The sequence below is a fragment of the Somniosus microcephalus genome, chromosome 20, assembly GCF_052327205.1.
Source record: "Somniosus microcephalus isolate GS21.2 chromosome 20, FLI_Smic_1.0, whole genome shotgun sequence".
Lineage (NCBI taxonomy): Eukaryota > Metazoa > Chordata > Chondrichthyes > Squaliformes > Somniosidae > Somniosus > Somniosus microcephalus.
This window is the reverse complement of record NC_141006.1, coordinates 56,950,647-56,972,961: the sequence shown is the minus strand read 5'-3', so window position 1 is coordinate 56,972,961 and position 22,315 is coordinate 56,950,647. Positions and strand designations below refer to the sequence as shown.

The following is a 22,315-nucleotide window of genomic DNA, read 5'->3' as shown; positions in this document are numbered from 1 at the left end:
AGGGCCACTTCCTTAAGTACCCTGGGATGTAGATTATCAGGCCCTGGAGATTTATCGGCCTTCAGTCCCATCAATTTTCCTAACACCATTTCCCTACAAATACTGATTTCTTTCAGTTCCACCCTTTCATCAGACCCTATGTTCCCCGGCATCTCTGGGAGGTTATTTATGTCCTCCTTTGTGAAGACAGAACCAAAGTATGAATTTAGTTGGTCTGCCATTTCTTTATTTCCCATTATAAATTCCCCTGATTCTGACTGCAAGGGACCTATGCTTGACTTCACCAATCTTTTTCTCTTCGCACATCTATAAAAGCTTTTACAGTCAGTTTTTATGTTCCCTGATAGCTTACTCTCATATTCTATTTTCCCTTTCTTAATTAATCCCTTTGTCCTCCTTTGTTGAATCCTAAACTACTCCCAATCCTCAGGATTATTGCTTTTTCTGGCCAATTTATATGCCCTCTCCTTGGATCTTATGCTATCCCTAATTTCCCTTGTTAGCCACGGTTGAGTCACCTTTTTTGTTTTATTTTTATGCCAAACTGGGATGAACAAATTCTGTAGCTCATCCATTCGGTCTTTGAATGTTTGCCATTGCCTATCCACCGTCAACCCTTTGAGTGCCATTCCCCAATCAATCCTACCCAACTCGCTCCTCAGACCATCGTAGTTTCCTTTATTTAAATTGAGGACCCTAGTCTCTGAGTCAACTACTTCATTCTCCATCTTAATGAAGAATTCGATCATATTATGATCGCTCCGACCCAAGGGGCCTCGTACAATAAGATTGCTAATTAATCCTTTCTCGTTACATAATACCCAGTCTAAGATGGCCTGATCTCTGTAGTCATCTGGCAGTGTTCTCTGACTATATATGCTGTGCCTATATGCATCTCTTCACTTTACCTGACGAAGGAGCAGCGCTCCGAAAGCTTGTGATTTCAAATAAAGCTGTTGGACTATAACCTGGTGTTGTGTGACTTCTCACAATTGTCCACCCCAGTCCAACACCGGCATCTCCACATCTTTTTCTTATGTTCTGATGTTCATAAACAGCAATGTGACAATGACCAGATAATCTGTTTTAGTGATGTTGGCTGCGGGATAAATATTGGCCGAGGACATCGGGGAGAATTCCCCTGCTCTTCTTCGAAATAGTGCCATGGGATCGTATACATCCACCTGAGAGGGCGGACGGGGCCTTGGTTTAACGTCTCATCCAACAGATGGCAGCTGCGACAGTGCAGCACTCCCTCAGTACTGCACTGGAGTGTCAGCCTAGATTTTGTGCTCAAATCTCTGGAGTGGGGCTTGAACCCCAACCTTCTGATCCAGAGGCAAGAGTGTTACCAACTGCGTCAAGGCTGAACGCAAGCTGTGAGTCCACCATCCTACGCACTCTTCCTCCTCCCTGTATCCTCACAGTGTTGAAATGAAAGCAGGAAGTTTAACTCCCAGGCAGGGATCTGGTAGGATGTCCAGTCCATCCCCCCCAGGGGCTGCAGAGGGAGGTCCTTCCATTTCAACGGCCGGGCCTCACTACATGGAATTTATAGCACAGAAACAGGCCACAGTCCAACTGGTCTACACCTTGTTTATGCTCCACAAGACCCTCCTCCCACTTACCCAATCAGCATATCTCTCTGTTCCTTTTTCCCTCATGTGCTTATCTAGCTCCCCCTTAAATGCAACTGTGCTATTTGCTTCAACTACTCCTTGTGATAGCGAGTTCCAGATTCTCACCACTCTCTGGGTAAAGAGATTTCTCCTGAATTGCCTATTGCATTTATTAGTGACCATCTTATATTAATGGCCTCTAGTTTTCATCTCCCGCACAAGAGGAAACATCTTCTCCACGTCTACCATCTGAAACCCTTTTATAATCTTAAAGACCTCCATCAGGTCACCCCTCAGCCTTCTCTTTTCTGAGAGAAAAGAGCCCCAGCCTGTCCAGCTTTTCCTGACAGTTATAAACATCCCAATGGCCAGCTGCTCGCTGGCTTTGCGGCTGCGAAGACTGGGTTGCCCATTGGCTGCCAATCCAGTGGTCAGGTCAGTCACAAGGGTTCGAGGGTTCAGGAGAGTTTTGTGGGTCAGAAAGGGAGGTGGGGCAGAGCAACAACAGCCCAAAGGTTCTTTGTGCGCGCTCCTGCTCCTCGTAGTCCCACAAAAAAAAATGTACGTTTACAACTTACTTGACAAGGCCTCAGTCAGGTGTTACTGAGCAGAGTTCCTGCTCAATAGGCCATTAAAATTGCATCGAGGTCCTAATGACATCACAGGGCCCCGATTTACATTTACTCACAAGGCTCCCACTGGAGCCAATCGAGCATCTCGAACGCGCAGGAAACCAGCAGCGTTAAAATGGCCACAGGGCGGAAAAAGAAGAGAAAACTCATCGCTCAGGTTTTAACTCCCATTCTGCCTGGTTTCTGCCAGGAGGAGGAAGAGGTTAAAACTGCCCCTCAAGACTCTTGCACTGTCTGCTACTGTAAACTCAATCCACCGCCTTTAACCAACTGAGCCATTTGGTCAGCTATGTCAGGTTAATGAGCGCGCCTTTCTAACAGTTGCGACCCACTTACAACAACAACAACTTGCATTTGTACGTAGTAAAATGTCACAAGGCATTTCACAGGAGCGTAATCAAAGTTTTGACATCAAGCCCCATGAGGAGATATTAGGACAGGTGACCAAAAGCTTGGTCAAAGAGGTAGGTTTTAAGGCGCATCTCAAAGGATGAGAGGGAGGCGGAGAGGTTTACGGAGCGAATTCCATAGCTTGGCGCCCAGGCAGCTGAAGGTACAGCCGCCAATGGTGGAGCGATGATGGATACTTACATGTGGTATGGCCTGGACACATCGGATGTGGGTGGTCATCCTGCAGCCCATCGATTGGAGGTCTGGGTACTCTCCTTCACCAACCACAAAGACTCTCCCACAGTAGTCCTGGTCCTCGTACAGCGCCCAGCTGAAAGACAAAGCACGGTTGGATCAGTGAACACGGCGGCAGCCTGGAACACAAGACTGCAGCTTTCAGCACGATCACAAGAGTAGAATTACATTGGCCCTGAATTACCGATCGGAGGCTTCCTGCGGGCGGATGCCTCCGATCGGAAAAAAAAAATCTACGAACCCACCTGCTGCTTCCATAGATCCCGAGGCTTCCAATCCTGGGCCTCTCCTGTTGGAAATGCGCAGAGGTCCAGGTATCCCAGGGGGCAGGCGGTTCGCAAGAGCCCCTGGGATCACTTGGGCCAGGTGAACCAATCAAAGAAGGGAATCCCCCTTCATACTTTTGACAGTTCTCTACACACAGAACTATCAAAAGTATGAATGGGGATCACATTTAAAAACACACTAAAACATTAAATAATTTTTTTTTAAATTAACTAAAATTCCATTTAATTAAATATTTTAAACATTTTTAATTTTAAAAAAATTAAATGTTTTTATGGGGCTAAAAGTAAACTTACCTTTTTGAAGAGTATTTTTAATTTATAAATGAGTTATCAAATTTAATTTTTCTGTTTTTCAACACTCAAGCTGGTAAAAGCAGGCCTTATGCTTTTACCAGGCATAAGAATTCTACGGCCTTTCAGTGGGCGGAAGTTGTGCAAAAAGCGCGACTCTCCATCCGCCGGGGCCCTTTTCCTGGGCAGGCGGATGATCAGTCAAGACAGATCGGCAAGTGTAGGTTTTCAGCGCACGCGCGTCGCATGCCTGAAACCGGCACTTGCGAGGCCCCTACGGGCGCGTACACACCTTATACGCACCCGTGGTGGGGGGGCGGAAAATCCAGCCCATTGAGTTTACAGCACAGAAACAAGCCATTCGACCCAACTGGTCCATATCGGCATCTCATTCTATTCCTTTCTCCCTCATGTACTTATCTAGCTTCCCCTTGGGTACAAAATGTAATCCAAAAATGGAATAGTGGAATGTTGGACTTTACCTCAAGGGGGCTGGAATACAAAGCGGAGGAAGTGATGCTTCAGTTGTACAGAGCCTTGGTCAGATCCCATCTGGAGCAATGTTCCCTCTGAGCTGTGCGGCCGCACAGTAATGGGAAAGGTCCCGCGCAGGCCGCTCACCGGCTTTTCCATTGTAATTACCGAGCATGCGTGGAAATTTAAAGGGACCGCGAACTAAAAGAAACAGGCCGCGCAGAACAAAGCACAGCTTACAGGGAACATTGATCTGGAGCACTGCGTTCAATTCTGGGCACCGCACCTCAAGAAGGACCTTGGAGGGGGTGCAGCGCAGATTCATCAGAATGATCCCGGGGCTAAAAGGGTTAAATTAGGAGGACAGGTTGCATAGACTAGGCTTGTTTTCCCTTGAGTTCAGAAGATTGAAGGGTGATCTGATCGAGGTATTTAAAATGATAAATGGATTCCTATTTCCTCTGGTGGGGAAGTCCAGAACAAGGGGGCACAATCTTAAAATTATCGCAAGGCCCGGGAGTGAAATAAGGAAGCACTTGTTCCACACAAAGTGTAGTGGAAATCTGGAACTCTCCCCAAAAGTTTGTGGATTCTGGGGGTCAATTGGAGCTTTCAAGACAAAAATTAGATACATTTTCACAAAAGCAAAACACTGCGGATGCTGCAAATCTGAAATAAAAACAGAAAATGCTGGAAATACTCAGCAGGTCAGGCAGCATCTGTGGAGGGAGAAACAGAGTTAACGTTTCAGGTCGATGAAACTCTGTTTCTCTCTCCACAGACGCTGAATATTTCCAGCATTTTCTGTTTTTATTTTGGATACATTTTTATTGGGTAAGGGTATCAAGGGATATGGAGCAAAGTCGGGTAAATTAAGTCGAGGTACAGATCAGCAATGATCGAATTGAAAGGCGGAGCAGGCTCGAAGGGATGAATGGTCTCCTCCGGACCCTACAATATGGAAAACTATTTTTAAAACCCTAGAAACAAGATTTGTAATGTTCCACTGGATTGCAGTTCCATTTTTTTTAAAACATGTTAATTATGACACACTTGCCCCTTGAGCAACATTTTGAACATCTCACTGTTGTCCTGAGCACAGCCTCTCTTGTAAGACTGGCAGAATAAGCTGCTCACACTCCTCTGAAGCAGGATCCAACAGCAAATAAACATCCCGTTAGACCTCTGCTTGTGTAGAAGGTATTTTTGAGAAGAATAGGCTTCTCAAAGATACAGTGCTTTCCTCAAGATTTTCTTCTCCCAATTTTCCCTCTCTCCTGCCTCCACTCCCGAAGACGCGGACTCTTTACTGGAATACAGGTTCCGCAGGCACCAAACACCCTCTGTTACCTCCCCCTGGTTCAATCCCCCTTAGCCTAGAGCGTAAGTGTTGGCTGGCTATTCAATGGTTGAAGGGGTATCAAGGTCAGTGCGAATTCCCTTCTCACCTGACATCCACACACTCTCCCCGAGGGGGTCACTGGATAGCAATCAGGAGCAGGAACCCTGGCTGATTGCTTTCCCCCCTTCACCAGTCCAGGGTAGAGTTGCCAACTCTGGTTGGATGTACCATGATCTAATTAAATGGCTGAACAGTCTCGAGGGGCTGAATCTTTGCATTGTGCTCATAAAATGGAAGATTGGTATTGGAGAGCGTAGTACTTGGGGTGCCAGTGTGGGGAGCCACGGAGCAGAGAGGCAGATGACCGCCCACTGCTGGGGAAGGGGGATGGGGGTGGGGGGGAACTCAGAGGGAGAGTTCTCGCTGGGCGTCTAGTGACCAGAGGGCAGCATCGGCAGAAGCCTGGGGCCAGAAATCCACATCCCCTTCTCAATCAGAGAGAAAAATTGTTTAAATATCAATATCCAGAAGTTTCTGTCCGAGTTATGCTGCTCCACTGTTAGCTCCACGAAGACGGTATCTCGCTGTCTGCCTCACCATTAAATTACATTGAACGGCGTGAAGTTGCTGTATTTGTGCAGTAGATATGAACTAAACTAGCCACAGATATTTAGGGCTAGTAATTACAAGTGTAATTACGTGATAAGTGCGAATGACTGTCAATCAACCTCTCTGGCACCAAAAATTAACTATTGTAATTGTGGAGTCTTGTTCCTTCAGGTTGTGAATCGTTTAAGGAAATTTAAAAAATGTTAAACTTTACCCCAGAAATTCGGGTCCCAACACGCGAGTACACACTGGGTACTCATGCGTAGGCCCAACGAAAGTGCCGGTTTCGTGCACGCACTGCGCATGCGCGGGAAACCGGAACTTCCGTTCCTCTGAAAGAAGGGGTTGACAGGTGGAACGCGTGCGCCGGAGAGGCAGCGCGTGCGCATCGAACTTACATTTTTTTCCCAGGTTTTTCCAGGAGGGTAATTCTCCAGCAGTTACACTTTTAAAAAGCAGGCGCAAGGCCTGCTTTTGACAAGGTAAGTGGTGAATTAATTAAAATTAAAACATTTTTTCCACAGGTTTATTATTTTTAAATACCTTAAAGAAAGGTAAGTTTATTTTTAGCCCCGTTAGAAAATGTAATTAATTTTTTCAAAAATTTAAATTATTGTTTAAAATAGTTATTTAATGTGATTTATAGTTATTTTAAAAATGTAATAAAAAAAATTTATTTGAAGGTTTAGTGATGTTTTGGGGCTTATAGTATTTATTGGTTTGACAGCTCTTCCTGTCAAACTTATGAATGAAGCATTCCCTGCTACCATTGGCCCTCCATGGCCCACGTGATCCCAGGGGATGCTTCGAACTAACTGCGCCCCTGGGATACGCAAGCACTGCGCGCCGGCAGTTGGAGGAGGCCCAGGATCGGAATCCCACGCGGGCCCACAGCTCAATGGCCGGCGCGCTAGGTAAGTGCAGGTCGGGGGCTTGTACCCATGGAAGCCCCCAACCCGAATTTTACATTTTAAAATGTGTTTTCTTACTTTTCCTTTCCATCACTTTTTTCACTCTCAATCCAATTTTTCCTTCCCTCTCTTTACTTCTCTTTCTGTGCCTGATATAACATTGTATTCGCCCCTTTTAGTTCACCTTCCTTCTTAGTCATTCTGCTGTTTATTTCCCAATCATTAAAACTTATTGATTAAAGAAATATCCTGTTGGCTGCCCTATTCACTCAGGTCCCAGATGTCCTCACTATATCATTATCAGCTCATACTTTCAGTAATTTTGTGGGCAAATAATTTTTGCGCTGAAGGGTGTAGGGACAAGTCTAAGGGCAGACACCATTAAATGCCCTGCTACAGCAAAATCTGGCCCATTGCACCCAGCATTTGCCCAGTGTTGGCTGATCCACGTGTGAAGTTGGTCCCAGATAATAACAGGCTTATTGAAGGAGGGGCGGTCCATTGATATCACAATGTACTGACAATCCAGCGCATTTACCTGCCGTTCAGGACCCTGCAAGATTGCATCTTAAAATCTTTCGGGATCCCTATCTTCTTCTCTTCGATTACCAGGCAGCGCCCATTGAAGTCATACTCCGAGAAGATCTGGATCTTTGTGGTGAAAGAAAAGAATTTGAACCTTGTTTTAGTCGCACATGGATGAAGGCAGCAACAGCACCAAAAACAAAGGTTAATACCAGCAACTAGCAAAATGAGAAGTGCAAGAGTGAAGGAACAGGCACGTAATCGATCACAAATGTAATCTGACATGTGGTATCTTGTCTTGTACTTTCCTGTGTGTCTCTATCCTTGTTTGCTTTAAAGGTGTCTGTGGGCTTGTAAGAAAAAGAAAAAGTGACTTGCGCTTATATAGCACCTTTCACGTCCTCCGAACATCCCAAAGTGCTTCACAGTCAATGAAGTACTTTTGAAGCGTAATCACGGTTGTAATGTAGGAAACTCGGCAGCCAATTTGTGCACAGCAAGGTCCCACAACCAGCAATGTGACATTGACCAGAGAATCTGTTTTTAGTGATGGTGGCTGAGGGATAAATATTGACGACCTATCCAATCTAATCTTGAATGTTGACATCGTTTCTGCTTCAACCACTAACCCTGGAAGTGGCACCTCATTCTTGACCCCATAACTACTGGAAACAGTTTGCTTCTATTTATCCTGTCCTATCCTTTCACAATTTTAAACACTTCTATTATATTGCCCCATAATCTGTTGGGGGGGGATGGTGGCCATGTTGGGGTTTAAGGGGGGTTGTCCATATTGGAGTTAGGGGGATAGCAAAATACTGCGGATGCTGGAAATACAAAATAACAACAGAAAATGCTGGAAAAACTCAGCAGGCCAGGCAACATCCGTGGGGAGAGAAATAGAGTCAACGTTTCGAGTCTTGACAAAGAGTTTGACTCGAAACGTTGACTCTATTTCTCTCTCTCCACGGATGTTGCCTGGCCTGCTGAGTTTTTCCAGCATTTTCTGTTGTTATTTTGGAGTTGGGGGGGGGGGGGGGGGGGGTTGTCCATGTTGGAGTTGAAGGGGGTGTTGTCCATGTTGGGTTGGGGGGGGGGGTTGGCCATGTCGGAGTTAAAGTGGGGGGTGTCCATGTTGGAGTTAAAGGGGGGGGTTGTCCATGTTGGAGTTAAAGGGGGGGTTGTCCATGTTGGAGTTAAAGGGGGGGGTTGCCCATGTTGGGATTAAAGGGGGGGTTGTCCATGTTGGGTTGGGGGGGTTGTCCATGTTGGGTTGGGGGGGTTGTCCATGTTGGGATTAAAGAGGGGTTGTCCATGTTGGGGTTAAAGGGGGTGTTGTCCATGTTGGGATTAAAGGGGGGGTTGTCCATGTTGGGTTGGGGGGGTTGTCTATGTTGGGGTTAAAGAGGGGTTGTCCATGTTGGGGTTAAAGGGGGTGTTGTCCATGTTGGGATTAAAGAGGGGGTTGTCCATGTTGGGTTGGGGGGGTTGTCCATGTTGGGTTGGGGGGGTTGTCCATGTTGGGGTTAAAGGGGGTGTTGTCCATGTTGGGATTAAAGGGGGGGTTGTCCATGTTGGGTTGGGGGGGTTGTCTATGTTGGGATTAAAGAGGGGTTGTCCATGTTGGGGTTAAAGGGGGTGTTGTCCATGTTGGGATTAAAGAGGGGTTGTCCATGTTGGGTTGGGGGGGGTTGTCCATGTTGGGATTAAAGAGGGGTTGTCCATGTTGGGGTTAAAGGTGGTGTTGTCCATGTTGGAGTTAAAATGGGGGTTGTCCATGTTGGGGTTGAAGGGGGTGTTGTCCATGTTGGGGTAAGGGGGTGTTGTCCATGTTGGGGTTAAGAGGAGGTTGTCCATATTGGGGTTGGGAGGATGGTGTCCATTTTGGGGTTGGGGCTGGGGCCACATTGGGGTTAAAGAGGAGGTTGTCCATATTGGGGTTGGGAGGATGGTGTCCATTTTGGGGTTGGGGCTGGGGCCACATTGGGGTTAAAGAGGAGGTTGTCCATATTGGGGTTGGGGGGGGGGGATGGTGGCCATGTTGGGGTTAAGGGGGTTTGGCCATGTTGGGGTTTGGGGGGGGGGGGATGGTGGCCATGTTGGGGTTGGGGGGGGGGAACGGTTGCCCATGTTGGGGTTGGGGGGGGATGGTGGCCATGTTGGGGGGGGGGGGAACGGTTGCCCATGTTGGGGTTAAGGGGGGGGGGAATGAAGGCCATGTTCTTACACATCTTATGATGAGTTGTGCTGCTTGTGATGATCGATGGAAGCTCTGAACCAAGTCAGCGCTGCATAGCTGTCGTGGTAATCTTAAACGGGCAGGTCCATGTTGACGATTAACCGTCAGTGCCCCATTCCCCTTCCAATTTTCTGTTCGTCTCCTGATTTTCTGAAGAACCTGACTCTTGCTACGATGCAGTTCCAAAGGAGACATTTGTCTTAGGGTAACACACCTAAGAAGTCACTTGTCATCGTGTGAGCCTTGCGAGCAAAAGCTAGTTAACCATGGGGGTCATCATGGCCAAGGCTCATCCTGTCCTGAATTGGACGACCACACATGCACATTCCGGCAGAGAGCAATCGGAAGACCGACTGATCTCCCATTGCATAATACAGGGGCACTGAGGCTAATTGTAGTGCCCCTACCCCCATCTTAATGAAAGTGTCTAATTCAGTAAAGACCAGGGGTTGACCCAGGAATCTCCCTGGTTTGTGAGCTCATGGACTTTTCATAGAATCATAGAATGATACAGCACAGAAGGAAGCCATTCGGCCCATCACGCCTGTGCCGGCTCTTTGATACAGCGATCCAATTAGTCCCATTCCCCCTGCTCTTTCCCCATAGTCCTTCAAATTTTTTCATTCAAGTATTTATCCAATTCTCTTTTGAAAGTTATTATTGAATTTGCTTCCACCGCTCTTTCAGGCAGTGCATTCCAGATCATGACAACTAGCTGTGTAATTTTTTTTTCCCTCAGGTCGCTTCTGGCTCTTTTGCCAATCACCTTAAATCTGTTTACCGACACTCCTGACAGTGGAAACAGTTTCGCCTTATTTATTCTATCAAAATCCTTCAAGATTTTGAACACCTCTGTTAAATCTCCCCTTAACATTCTCTGCTCGAAGGAGAACAACCCCAGTTTCTCCAGTCTCTCCACGTAACTGAAGTCCCTCATCCCTGGTATCATTCTAGTAAATCTCCTCTGCACCTTGGACATCCTGCCTAACATGCAGTGCCCAGAATTGCCCAGAATACTCCAGCTGGGGCCTAACCAATGTTTTATAATGGCTTAGCATAACTTCCTTGCTTTTGTACTCTATGCCTCTATTGATAAAGCCAACTTAATCTCATTGATAAAATAAATACAGCGGGCGGACGCAGAGAATGATTCTTACCTTTAGTTTGAACTGCTGACCATCTGACTCCACCTGAACACACAAAACACAAGACAGTGTCAACTCTGTCAGTTAGCCTGTGCTTATGCTACACTGCACTGCCACTCCCGACTCGCACAGTGAGATACCCTATTAAACATGCTAAATAATACAGCAAACATTGGGGTGGAAACCCGCTTTAGACCCGTTTATCGCTATATCTTTGTTAGGTAAGAGTATCGAGGGACATGGAACAAAGGCGGATAATGGGGTTGAGGTACAGATCAGCAATGATCGAATTGAAAGCCGGAACAGGCTCAAAGGGCTGGTTGGCCTACTCCTGATCCTATAATATGGAAGACTATTTTTAAAACCCTAGAAATAAGGTGTGCAATGTTCCACTGCATTGCAGTTGCTTTTTTTTGTGTTAATCACAACACACTTGCCCCTTCAGCAACATTTTGAACATCTCACTGGTGTCCTAAGCACAGCCTCTTGAGAATAGGCTTCTCAAAGATAGTGTTTTCCTCAAGACTTTCTTCTCCCAATTTTCCCTCTCTCCCGCCTCCACTCCCGACTGGAGTACAGGTTCTGCAGGCACCAAACTCCCTCCGTTACCTCCCCCGGTTCAATCCCTGAGCCTAGAATGCGAGTGTTGGCTGGCTAGTCAATGGTTGAAGGGGTATCAAGGTCAGTTCGAATTCCCTTCTCACCTGACATCCACACACTCTCTCTTGGGGGGTCACTGGCTAGCAATCAGGAGCAGGAACCCTGGCTGATTTCTTTCCCACCCTTCCCCAGTCCAGGGTAGAGTTGCCAACTCTGGTCGGATGTATTTCTGGAGGTTTCATCACATGACCTCCTGCCTCTAATTGCCTCGCCCCTTACACTCCCGTCATTGGTCGGCCAACACGCCTATCCTCGAAGTGCCCCGCCTTCCCACGGCCAATCGGAAAGCGAACAAACTCTTAGTTACCCGATTGGATGATTCTTGACTGTCAATCAAACAGCCTATTTCCCATCTCCAATATTTGTATATAACTAATAAACAGAAGTCTTCCAAGAAAGTGAAAAAAACACAAGGGCCTAGAAATTCAGTATCGCCATGTTTGGGGCGCTACAGCTGGGTGTTCACTAAATTTAGCGGCCGGTGCAACTTAGCGCCACCTTCGCCGAAATTGAGTTGCATCGCCCCAAGAGGTTGCTGCTGCGCTAAAGCAGGCGGTGCACGACTATCATAAGGCGCTAAGCCAGCGAGCCGAGGCGCTAACACCTAGGACGGGCGCAGCGCAGGTGCAGCGAGTTGCTGATTGAAGGCAGACACGCTGGCGCTGGTCAGCTCTTAAAGGGGGAGGGTCGATTTGGATTGCACCCACGCCCTGCACACTGCAGCCCTGAATCTAGGCCTAAACAGAGCTGCTTCAAGAATGCTACGCCCACGACTATGGAGAAGGCTAGGGAGTGAACGCAGCGCTTCAGCGAGGGTGCCCTGAAGCTTCTGGTTGGCACAGTGGAGCGCAGGCGACCTGTCCTCTTCCCTGATAGTGGGAGGAGGCCGCTGCCCAGCGAGTACAGAAAAGCCTGGAGGGAGGTGGCGAACAGAGTGACCTCCAACAGCTTGGTCCCCAGGACACCTACGCAATGCAGAAAGAAGTTCAACGACCTCACTCGGGTTGTCAGGGTGAGTACCCTTTCCAGTATCCTCTTCATCCCTGCATGGGCACCTCACTTTACGGCCAAAGGGTCCTGAAAGCCCCAATGCCCAGCCCTCATCCAACAGCTATGGGACTCTCATGAAAATCACATGCACATTCACCACTTTACACACTGTCAGGGCTATTCGACCATGGGAGACAGTGCAGGCAAGATGAGGGCTTGACACCGTCAGGGCTATTCCACCATGGGAGACAGTGCAGGCAAGCTGAGGGCTTGACACGGTCAGGGCTATTCCACCATGGGAGACAGTGCAGCCAAGATCAGGGCTTGACACTGTACTCAGAGGCCATCCTTTCTCTTGCAGGGCAAGCTGGCCCACAATCGGAGGCAGCAGCGACGGACCGGGGGAGGCCGTCCTGACCTTAAAGACCTGAGTGACCTGGAGCAGCGAGTGGAGCGGATAATGGGAGGCCGGCTGATTGGCCCCGTCGCCACTGGAGATGCTGACCCCGTTCTGGACAGCAATGGTAAGGTCATCACCTTTTTGACCTCTCTCTTTCCACTTGTGCCTCACACCAGCATCCTTTGCCACTCTCGAACCAATGCAGTGCATTGCAGCACTCATGCCTCTCTCGCTGCCGCCCTGTCCTCACGCTAAAGCAACTCCTGTGCCTCCCTGCTTTCAGATGATGAATCGCCAGGTGAGGAGGCGGGCCCTCAAGCTGGCACTGCGACTGATTCAGAATTCGAGGAGGAGGAAGAGGAAGCCGGACCATCAGTGCCACCCTCAGCCGAGGCAGCCCATGGCCATGATGGGGACACGTCTTCCGTGGAGGGGAGCAGGGGGGAAGGGTCTGATGACGGTGAAGCTCCGGGGCCCAGCGGGCTGCAGCAACTGATGGGTAAGACTGGAACTAGGGGGCATAATCTTAGAATAAGGGGCTGCCCTTTCAAAACTGAGATGAGGAGAAACTTCTTCACTCAGGGGGTAGTAAATCTATGGAATTTGCTACCCCAGAGAGCTGTGGAAGCTGCAACATTAAATAAATTTAAAACGGAGATAGACAGTTTCCTAGCAGATAAGGGAATTAGGGGTTATGGGGAGAGGGCAGGGAAGTGGACGTGAGTCTAGATTCGGATCAGCCATGATCCTATTGAATGGCGGAGCAGGCCCGAGGGGCCGTATTGCCAACTCCTGCTCCTACTTCTTATTATGTTCTTATGGGAGGGGTGGGGAAGCTCGGTGGCCTTCTCCCCGGAGGGCGAGTGCGGCCTCCAGTCCTGCTACGGTGAGCGCAGAGGAGGTGCAGCTCCTTGGTGAAATGGGCGCCCAGGCTGAGCGCAGGCACACTGAGCTCATGGCTGCAGTGGCAAGGATGCCTGACTCCATAAAGTCACTGGCAAGGAGTGTTCAGGACTTCGGGGCAGCACAGGCCAGGAGTCTGCAGGACTTCGGGGCAGCACAGGCGGCTTCCAGCCAAGTGCTTAGTCGTGCCATGCAATCACTGGCTGGTCTGATGCAGACACAGATCAGGGCCACACGGGCACTAACTGCTGCCACCCTCGCTGGATCGGCCAGGAATTGCCGGGGCCCTCGCCGCGCCAGCCCAGCAGTCTGTGCTTCAGCAGATTGCTGCGCATGCTACAGTGCTGGCCCGTGCGAGTGCCAGTGTATCGGCCGACCAGGGTGTGCCTGTGCTCTGTCAGGTTGGCAGCCTGCTGCCAACACTCTCACTCCTCCACTGCAGCTGCCACCACCCGTAGGACAGACTGCTGCCGCCCAAGCAGAGTTGGAGCAGTCAGCAGGCGGGCCCTCCAGGCCCAGAGCTGGTCCAGGCCGTCCCCCAAGGGCATCTGCCGACTCACCATCTGACCCTCAGCAGCCTTCCCCCAGCCTTGCTGCAGCCACTGGGGTCCCATTGAGGAGGAGCTGCAGGGCGGGAAGGGGCAAATCGCGCAAGCGAGGCGGATCACCCTCGCAGGCGAAAAAGTAGAAGGTGTGGCAAAATGTTTTTTTTTATATGAAGGCCGACAATGTTGTGTTTGTTTTTTATATGAAGGCCGAGGATCATGGTCATTTTTGTTTAACTGTTTTTTTCATTTTCTCCAGGTTGTGAGAGCCAGTTATGTGTCTGACTGTTTTTTGGGGGGTTTCTCTGTATTTGTTTGTCATGCGGGAAGGGCACAGAGTTTGTAAAATAAAAAATTGTCTTTATTCAGATTGTCCATGTTTGCACTTTGAACTATTTGTTGCCTTGACCGGCTGAGGGTTTGCGGAGCGGCTCCATTCATGTTCTTTCAATGTCACAAGCCATTCCCTGAGAGGGGGCCTAGAACCGACTTGCAATAATCCGCCGACGGACGGCCCTTGCACTTTGTGCCTCCCTCCCGTCTTGGTGCTCCTCCTCCTCCTCCTCCTCTGGTGGTCCTCCAGTGTCTGCTGGCAGTGGCCGAGTCCTGAGGGTAGCCAGGTTGTGCAGCATGCAGCACACTACAATGAAATGGGAGACTCGCTCAGGCGAGTACTGAAGGGCTCCCCCGGAATGGTCCAGACAGCGGAACCGTTGCTTGTGCATGCCGATTGTGTGCTCAATGATGTTCCTGGTCGCTTGATGGCTGTCATTGTATCGTTCTTCAACAGGGGTGCTGGGCGCACGGAGCGGGGTCATCAGCCAGGTGCACAAAGGATAGCCCTTGTCCCCGACAAGCCAGCCTCCTGGGTGAGCCGGGGCTTTGAAAATGTCTGCCACAGAAGTCTGGCGCAGGATGAAGGCATCATGGCTGCTGCCTGGAAAGCGGGCATTGACAGCTAGTATGAGCTGCCTGTGGTCACACACCAACTGGACGTTGAGCGAATGGTATTCCTTCCGGTTGTGGTAATCCTCGGCATTCTGTAGAGGTGCCCGCAAAGCCACATGCGTGCAGTCAATGGCGCCCTGGACCATGGGGAAGCCCGCTATTCTTGCAAATCCCATTGCACGCTCTTGCTGCTTGTCCGGGGTCATGGGGAAGGAGATGTACTGACGTCTCCTTCTGAAGAGGGCATTCGTCACCTGGCAGATGCAGCAATGTACCGCGAACTGGGAGATATCAGTAGCGGATTGGAAGGAGCCGGTGGCATAGAAGTTGAGAGCCACTGTCACCTTCACTGCCACCGACAGAGACGTCCTGCTCCTCAGCTGTGGCTGCAGATCTCTCTGAAGCAGGTGGCAGATCTCAGTGACCACCTCCCTTCTGAATCGCAGCCTCTGAACACACTGCTCCTCAGACATGTTCAGATATGAGAACTGCTGGCGGTAGACCCTGGGTGGGTAAGGCCTCCTGTGCCGACGCCTGTTGGCCCTTCTCCGTCTGGCCATGACTGGCACTCTCTCTCGGCGTCTCTGAGCCCCTTGAATGCAATGCAGAAACCCAACGTTTCCATCCATTGCAGCCCCCATTATATGTGGCGACTCAAGGCTATGGCACTGAAAGTTAAATCCAAGTGCAAAGCTCTGGCCTGAAGCCAGAAGTACCTGTGCGAGCGCTGAGTCAAAGCAGAAAGCTCTCTCCCTTTGTCTCTCTCCAAATCTCTCTCTCTCACACAGGAGTGGAACAAAATGGCTGCCACAAAGAATGCAGGAAGAGTCCCCTTTAAATAGCGCCCCCCGCACCCCACAGCGGCTGGGAACCATTCCACTCAACCAGGCGCTGGGGGCGCCAGGCGCACAGAAGGGGGGCACCACTAAAGTTCCGGTTCGGGGCGCACCAAGGGCGTTGCACCATCAAATGATGCCAGGATCTGCGGGCGCTGCGGTTTTGCGCCGCCGCTAAATCTTGATTGAATTTCGCGAGAGGCGCAGATCACGCCGCGCCCGGGCGCTAGCCGCTTCGCGCCCCACTTCTCCTCCTCCTAAGGCGCTAGCAGCTGGCGTTAACAACTGAATTTCTAGGCCAAGCTATTTTAATGCCTAATAATTTTTCTCCAGGATTGCTGGCAGCAGATTCCTGGGGATTAATCTTCAATTCTTGGAGACTCCAGGACAATCCTGGAGGGTTGGCAACCCTAGTCCAGTGGTGCGGAGGCCAATTACAGTGCACTTCACCACTATCCTTAGAGATAAACTGACTCCGCCCAGACTGGTGACTGAACTTAGGACCTTCCAGGTCTGAACAGGGTACACATTGGATGGTGCACTTGCCCACTCGGCCATCGGGGCAGCTCAGAAAATGGTGGGTTTATTCACCAAGTGATCATTAGGGTCGGGGAGCACATTATTTAGACTCACGGTATCGGGGTGATTGTTCTGCTTACCAGCAAGACGGGGTGCAGCGAGCTAATCTTACAGCTTTGGGCTCCCCAGTCCTGAGGGTTCCGGTAAATTCCTTTCTCTACAATGTACTGAGCTCCAGAATAATTGGCACCTTCATAGGCCACCCATCTGAAAGAAGAAGTGGTGAATATTTAACAGGAAGAAAACAGCTCAAATCCGAGCATTGAAAACAGGCCCCACACACCTCAACTCTGGGCATTGGCGATCATTCTCCACACCTCAACTCTGGCCATTGAAGAACAAACTTGGGACCATCCTGGTCAGAATGGCTGTGAAACGGTATCTTTTCCTCGAACACAAGGGGGCAGCATATCATACACACAATCAGTTATTATGGGGAACAGCAGCCTTTGTAAAACAAAGTGAATAGTTGCCAAAGCATATATTACAAGGACTCGCAGCCCCTGTGTATATTGCATACTCCCAGCCCATGTGAATTCTCTCTGTTATATTAAAGTATATAGGGCCAGAAATTCGGGTCCCCACGGGTGAGTACGCGCTGTGTACTCACACGTAGACCCAACGAAAGTGTCGGTTTCGTGCATGCACTGCACATGCGCTGGAAACCGGAACTTCCGTTCCCTTGAAGGAGGGGGTTCACAGGTCGAACGCGTGCGCCGGAGAGGCAGCGCGTACGCCTGGAACTTCCGATTTTTTTACAGGTTTCGTCGGGGAAGGTAAGTCTCCAGCAGCTGCGCGTTTAAAAAGCAGGCGCAAGGCCTGCTTTTAACAAGGTAAGCGGTGAATTACATTAAATTAAAACATTTTTTCCACAGGTTTATTCTTTTTTAATACTTTAAAGAAAGGTAAGTTTATTTTTAGCCCCGTTAAAAACTGTAATTAATTTTTTCAAAAATTTTAATTATTGTTTAAAATAGTTATTTTATGTAATTTATAGTTATTTTAAAAATGTGATGTTTTAAAAAAAAAATTATTAGTTAGGTTTTGGGGCCGATCTCTATTCATAGATTTCACAGGTCTTCCTGTCAAATTTATGAATACAGATTCCCTGCTACCATTGGCTCCCCCATGGCCCATGTGATCCCAGGGGACGCATCGAACTAACTGCGCCCCTGGGATACGCAAGCACTGCGCGCCGGCAGTTGGAACAGGCCCAGGATCGGAATCCCACGCGGGCCCACAGCTCAACGGCCAGCGCGCTAGGTAAGTGCAGCCTCCAATCCGAATTTCTGGGCCATAATATTGTTCAGTGTGCTGCAATGTGGTTGCTGTCACTTACACTCCATTCAGAACGTTAATGGATTGTATTTCATCGCCAGAATCAGCTTGCTCCAGGTCCGGGACTGATCCGATCACTGTGACCGAGTCCTCTCCCTCACAGTTACTTTCCCCATACAGAACAATCGTTGGGTTGGAAAAATCCTTCAAAAAAAAAAGCAAGACAACATCAAACAAGATCACCCTCCGACACACTTGCTGCTCAGTTACTGTCACTCACTTTTATATAAAGAAATTATCAACTTTTTACAAATCATTCCACCCCCGACACTCTCCCTCCCCTGATGGTGTTGAGACTTTGCCGGGGCCACAGTTCTGTGGAGTTTGCAGTTACACCCTAGTCTCTGTTCTACTTCTCTGAGCCTGGAGTGTTAATAGGCTATTCTACCAAGGGTGGTAGAACTTTGGAACTCTGTTCTGCAAACGGCAGTTGATGCTAGATCAATTGTTAATTTTAAATCTGAGATTGATAAGATTTTTGTTAACCAAAGGTATTAAGGGATATGGGCCAAAGGCGGGAATATGGAATTAGGTCACAGATCAGCCATGATCTCATTGAATGGTGGAACAGGCTCGAGAGGCTAAATGGCCTCCTCCTGTTCCTATATCACAGATGAGCATCAACACACAACACCCGCACGCACATATTCCCCCCCCCCACACACACACACGCACGCACCCCTCTGCACACAACGCCCGCATGCACATATCCCCCCCCACACACACACACGCACGCACCCCTCTGCACACAACCCCTCACGCACATATCCCCCCCCCACACACACACACGCACGCACCCCTCTGCACACAACCCCTCACGCACATATCCCCCCCCCCACACGCACGCACCCCTCTGCACACAACGCCCGCATGCACATATCCCCCCCCCACCCCACACACACACGCACCCCTCTGCACACAACCCCCCCACACACACCCCCATGCACGAAACAGGATAATCATCAGGAGCAGGAATCATGGCTGATTTCCCCAAGTCCCTGGCCCAGGATCACCAAGACTAATTGTCTCACACCTAATAGAATCATAGAATAATACTGCACAGAAATAGGTCATTCGGCCCATCATGCCTGTGCCGGCTCCTTGAAAGAGCGATCCATTTAGTCCCACTCATTCCCCATCGCCCTGCAAATCTTTTCATTTCAAATATATATCCAATTCCCTTTTGAAAGTGATTACTGGATCTGCTTCCACCACCTCTTCAGGCAGTGCAATGCCACCCTGTGGCTGAGATCACAGACTGGAGATCGACTATGGGGCACGTCTTATCTCCATGACTGAACTGCCCACCAGCTAAGCCATTGGAGAAAAACTTCGCTTTTTGCACAGCTGTCCCTGTACAAGGAACTTCCCTCTCAGATCCCAATACTTACTGCCCGAATGAGGCGCATTGACTTTAAATCCTCATCATTGCCGCCCCACGACCTCCAGTCCAGGTACTCGCCTTCCTCCAAGAGATACTGATGACCCCTGAACCCTTCCTTTGTGTAGCCAACCCAACTGCAAAAACATTTTGAAGAGAAAACGGCAGCATATCAGCCTAAAGCATTTAAAGGGCAGTGTCTTCATGAATAAACATCCAGCCAACTTCTTTGAGAGTGCGGGGAATAGAAAGAAAGGACTTGCATTTTTATAGCGCTTTTCACGACCTCAGGACATCCCAAAGCCCTTCACAGCTAATGAAGTACTCTAGAGTGGAGTCACTATTGTAATATAGGAAACGCGACTGCCAATTTGCGCACAGCAAGGTCCCACAAACAGCAACTGAAATAAATGACCAGATCAAGTGTTTTAGTGATGTTGGTCGAGAGATAAATATTGGCCCAGGACACCGGGGAGAACTCCCCTGCTCTTCTTCGAAATAGTGCCATGGGATCTTTCACATCTAGAAACATAGAACAATAGGAGCAGGAGTAGGCCATTCGGCCCTTCGAGCCTGTTCCGCCATTCAATATGATCATGGTTGATCCTCTATCTCAATACCATATTCCCACTCTCTCCCCCATACACCTTGATGCCCCTTGTGTCTAGAAATCTATCTATCTCCTCCTTAAATATATTCAGTGACTTGGCCTCCACAGCCTTCTGTGGTAGAGAATTCCACAGGTTCACCACCCTCTGAGTGAAGAAATCTCTTCTCATCTCAGTCCTAAATGTCCTACCCTGCATCCTGAGACTGTGACCCCCTCATTCTAGACCCCCAGCCAGGGGAAACATCCTCCCTGCATCCAGTCTGTCTAGTCCTGTCAGAATTTAAAACGTTTCAATGAAATCCCCTCTCATTCTTCTAAACTCTAGTGAATACAGGCCTAGTCGACCCAATCTCTCCTCATACGACAGTCCTGCCATCCCAGGAATCAGTCTGGTGAACCTTCGCTCCACTCCCTCTATGGCAAGTATATCCTTTCTTAGGTAAGGAGACCAAAACTGCACACAGTACTCCAGGTGTGGTCTCACCAAGGCTCTGTATAACTGTAGTAAGACATCCTTGCTCCTGTACTCAAAATCCTCTTGCAACGAAGGCCAACATACCATTTGCCTTCCTAACTGCTGTTCCCCAGGCCTCGGTTTAACGTCTCATCTGAAAGACGGCACCTCCAACAGTGTAGCACTCGCTCAGTACTGCACTGGGCGTGTCAGCCAAGATTTTGAACCCACAATCTTCTGACTCAGAGGCGAGAGTGCTGCCCACTGAGCCACGGATGACACTAATGTCAGTAATGCATCATGTTGGTGGAAACCCATCACCCTGCTAATAATACAGGAAACTCTCTTAACCAGCACCTAAATTCCAGAAATCTCTCTTAACCAGCAAAATTCAGGAGTAGGTTCAGGTAAGTTTTACTATATATTAGTGGCCGTGTAACCGGGGTTCCTGGATCTGTGGCCGTGTAACCGGGACTCCTGGATCTGTGGCTGTGTAACCGGGACTCCTGGATCTGTGGCTGTGTACGGGGCTCTCGTACCTTGGTAAGTATACCTCTCTGTAATCCCGACTTTTTGATCATCTGGCACCACACCGGCCCCATCGGTGCCGGATAAAAAAAGAGTTTCCTGTACAATGAATAATTACTCATATACTGCCAGCCCTGCATTGCAAATGGCTCCTGACCCAAGAAAATGGATTGGGGGGTGGGGGGAAAGAGTGGTAAGAAATTGCCCCCGCCCCCCCCCGCGCCCGCCCCCCCCGCCCCGCCGCCCCCCCCCACCGCAGCTCCCCCCCCCCCGCAGCTCCCCCCAAAGAGTCAGTGATTTGGGAGCTGCATTGCCAGGCCACATTAAACCCTTGCTGTGCTGTAATGTATTCTCATGTCGAGGTACTCACATTCCTCCATACACCTTTATGGAGCCGGCGTTTGAGAGAGGGGCGCCATTGTTGGGGTATCTAGACAGGAAGTCCGAGGAGTCACCGTAAACTTCTCTGCTTTTCCCCGCGAAGCAAGCTTTCTCAAAAATGCTGACCTGGAAGGAGAACAACAGACTTTTTTTTAAAATCGGGAAACCCAGGTGAAGGGCCGGGGATCCATTGTACTGGTCAGCAGCAAGGCTGGAAAGAGTAGATGAGAGTGCACGTCACAGCTGTATGGATGTGCTCCTGAAGAGTCACTGCAACAGGCCAGTGTGGAATGTAATCTGGGTACAGTAGTGTAGTGGTTATGGTACTGGACTAGTAATCCAGTAGATCTTGACTAATAATCCGGAGAGCATGAGATCATAATCCGGAGAGCATGAGATCAAAAGAAAGTTTGAGAATGTGAATTCAGTTTTAAAAAATCTAGAAATAAAAATGTGATATCAGTAAAAGTGACCATGAAGCTGTCGGATTAGCGCAAAAACCCAACTGGTTCAGGAATGTCCCCCTAGGGAAGGAAACCAGCCGTCCTTACCCGGTCTGGGCCTATACGTGACTCCAGTCCCACACCAACGTGGTTGACTCTTAACTGCCCTCTGAAGTGGCCTAACAAGCCAGCCAGTTGTATCAAACTGCTACACTGCAGCAGTTCAAGAAGGCGGCCCACCACCACCTTCTCAGGGCCACCAGGGATGGGCAATAAATGCTGGGCTTGCCAGAAGAGAGAATGAGGAGAGAGAGAGAGAGAGATAGAAGCAAAGGAAGAGAGAAGACTGAAAGGAGGGGTGGAGAGGAAAGAGAAAGGAGAGTGAAGGCATATATAAAGAAAATATAATTTTTTTCTAAAAAGTTCCCTCCCCCAAGATGTATCAACATAACTCGGTCTGCAGTGAAACAAATGATCCATTCCATTGGGTGTTTTCATACCTTGGGTTCATACGGTTTCTCCACCTTGGGCGCACCCTGCAAATAAATCACACAAGACACTCAGTACTTGACTGTACAGCCTGGAATATTTCATCTGTTA

At 49.1% G+C, this 22,315-nt stretch overlaps 1 protein-coding gene across 1 annotated transcript in view; it reads right to left on the bottom strand.

Moving 5' to 3' along the window:
- LOC147103296 (uncharacterized) overlaps positions 1-22,315 on the bottom strand; it is a 91,635-nt gene that overhangs the window by 19,647 nt on the left and 49,673 nt on the right. Inside the window, exons 9-16 of the mRNA XM_085962761.1 lie at positions 22,216-22,251; positions 21,262-21,398; positions 19,310-19,436; positions 17,920-18,062; positions 16,661-16,787; positions 10,732-10,764; positions 7,349-7,461; positions 2,843-2,972 (exon numbers count right to left, since the gene is read on the bottom strand). Of these exons, the coding sequence (XP_085818887.1) occupies positions 2,843-2,972; positions 7,349-7,461; positions 10,732-10,764; positions 16,661-16,787; positions 17,920-18,062; positions 19,310-19,436; positions 21,262-21,398; positions 22,216-22,251 (846 nt within the window). The remainder of the gene's footprint in view (positions 1-2,842; positions 2,973-7,348; positions 7,462-10,731; positions 10,765-16,660; positions 16,788-17,919; positions 18,063-19,309; positions 19,437-21,261; positions 21,399-22,215; positions 22,252-22,315) is intronic.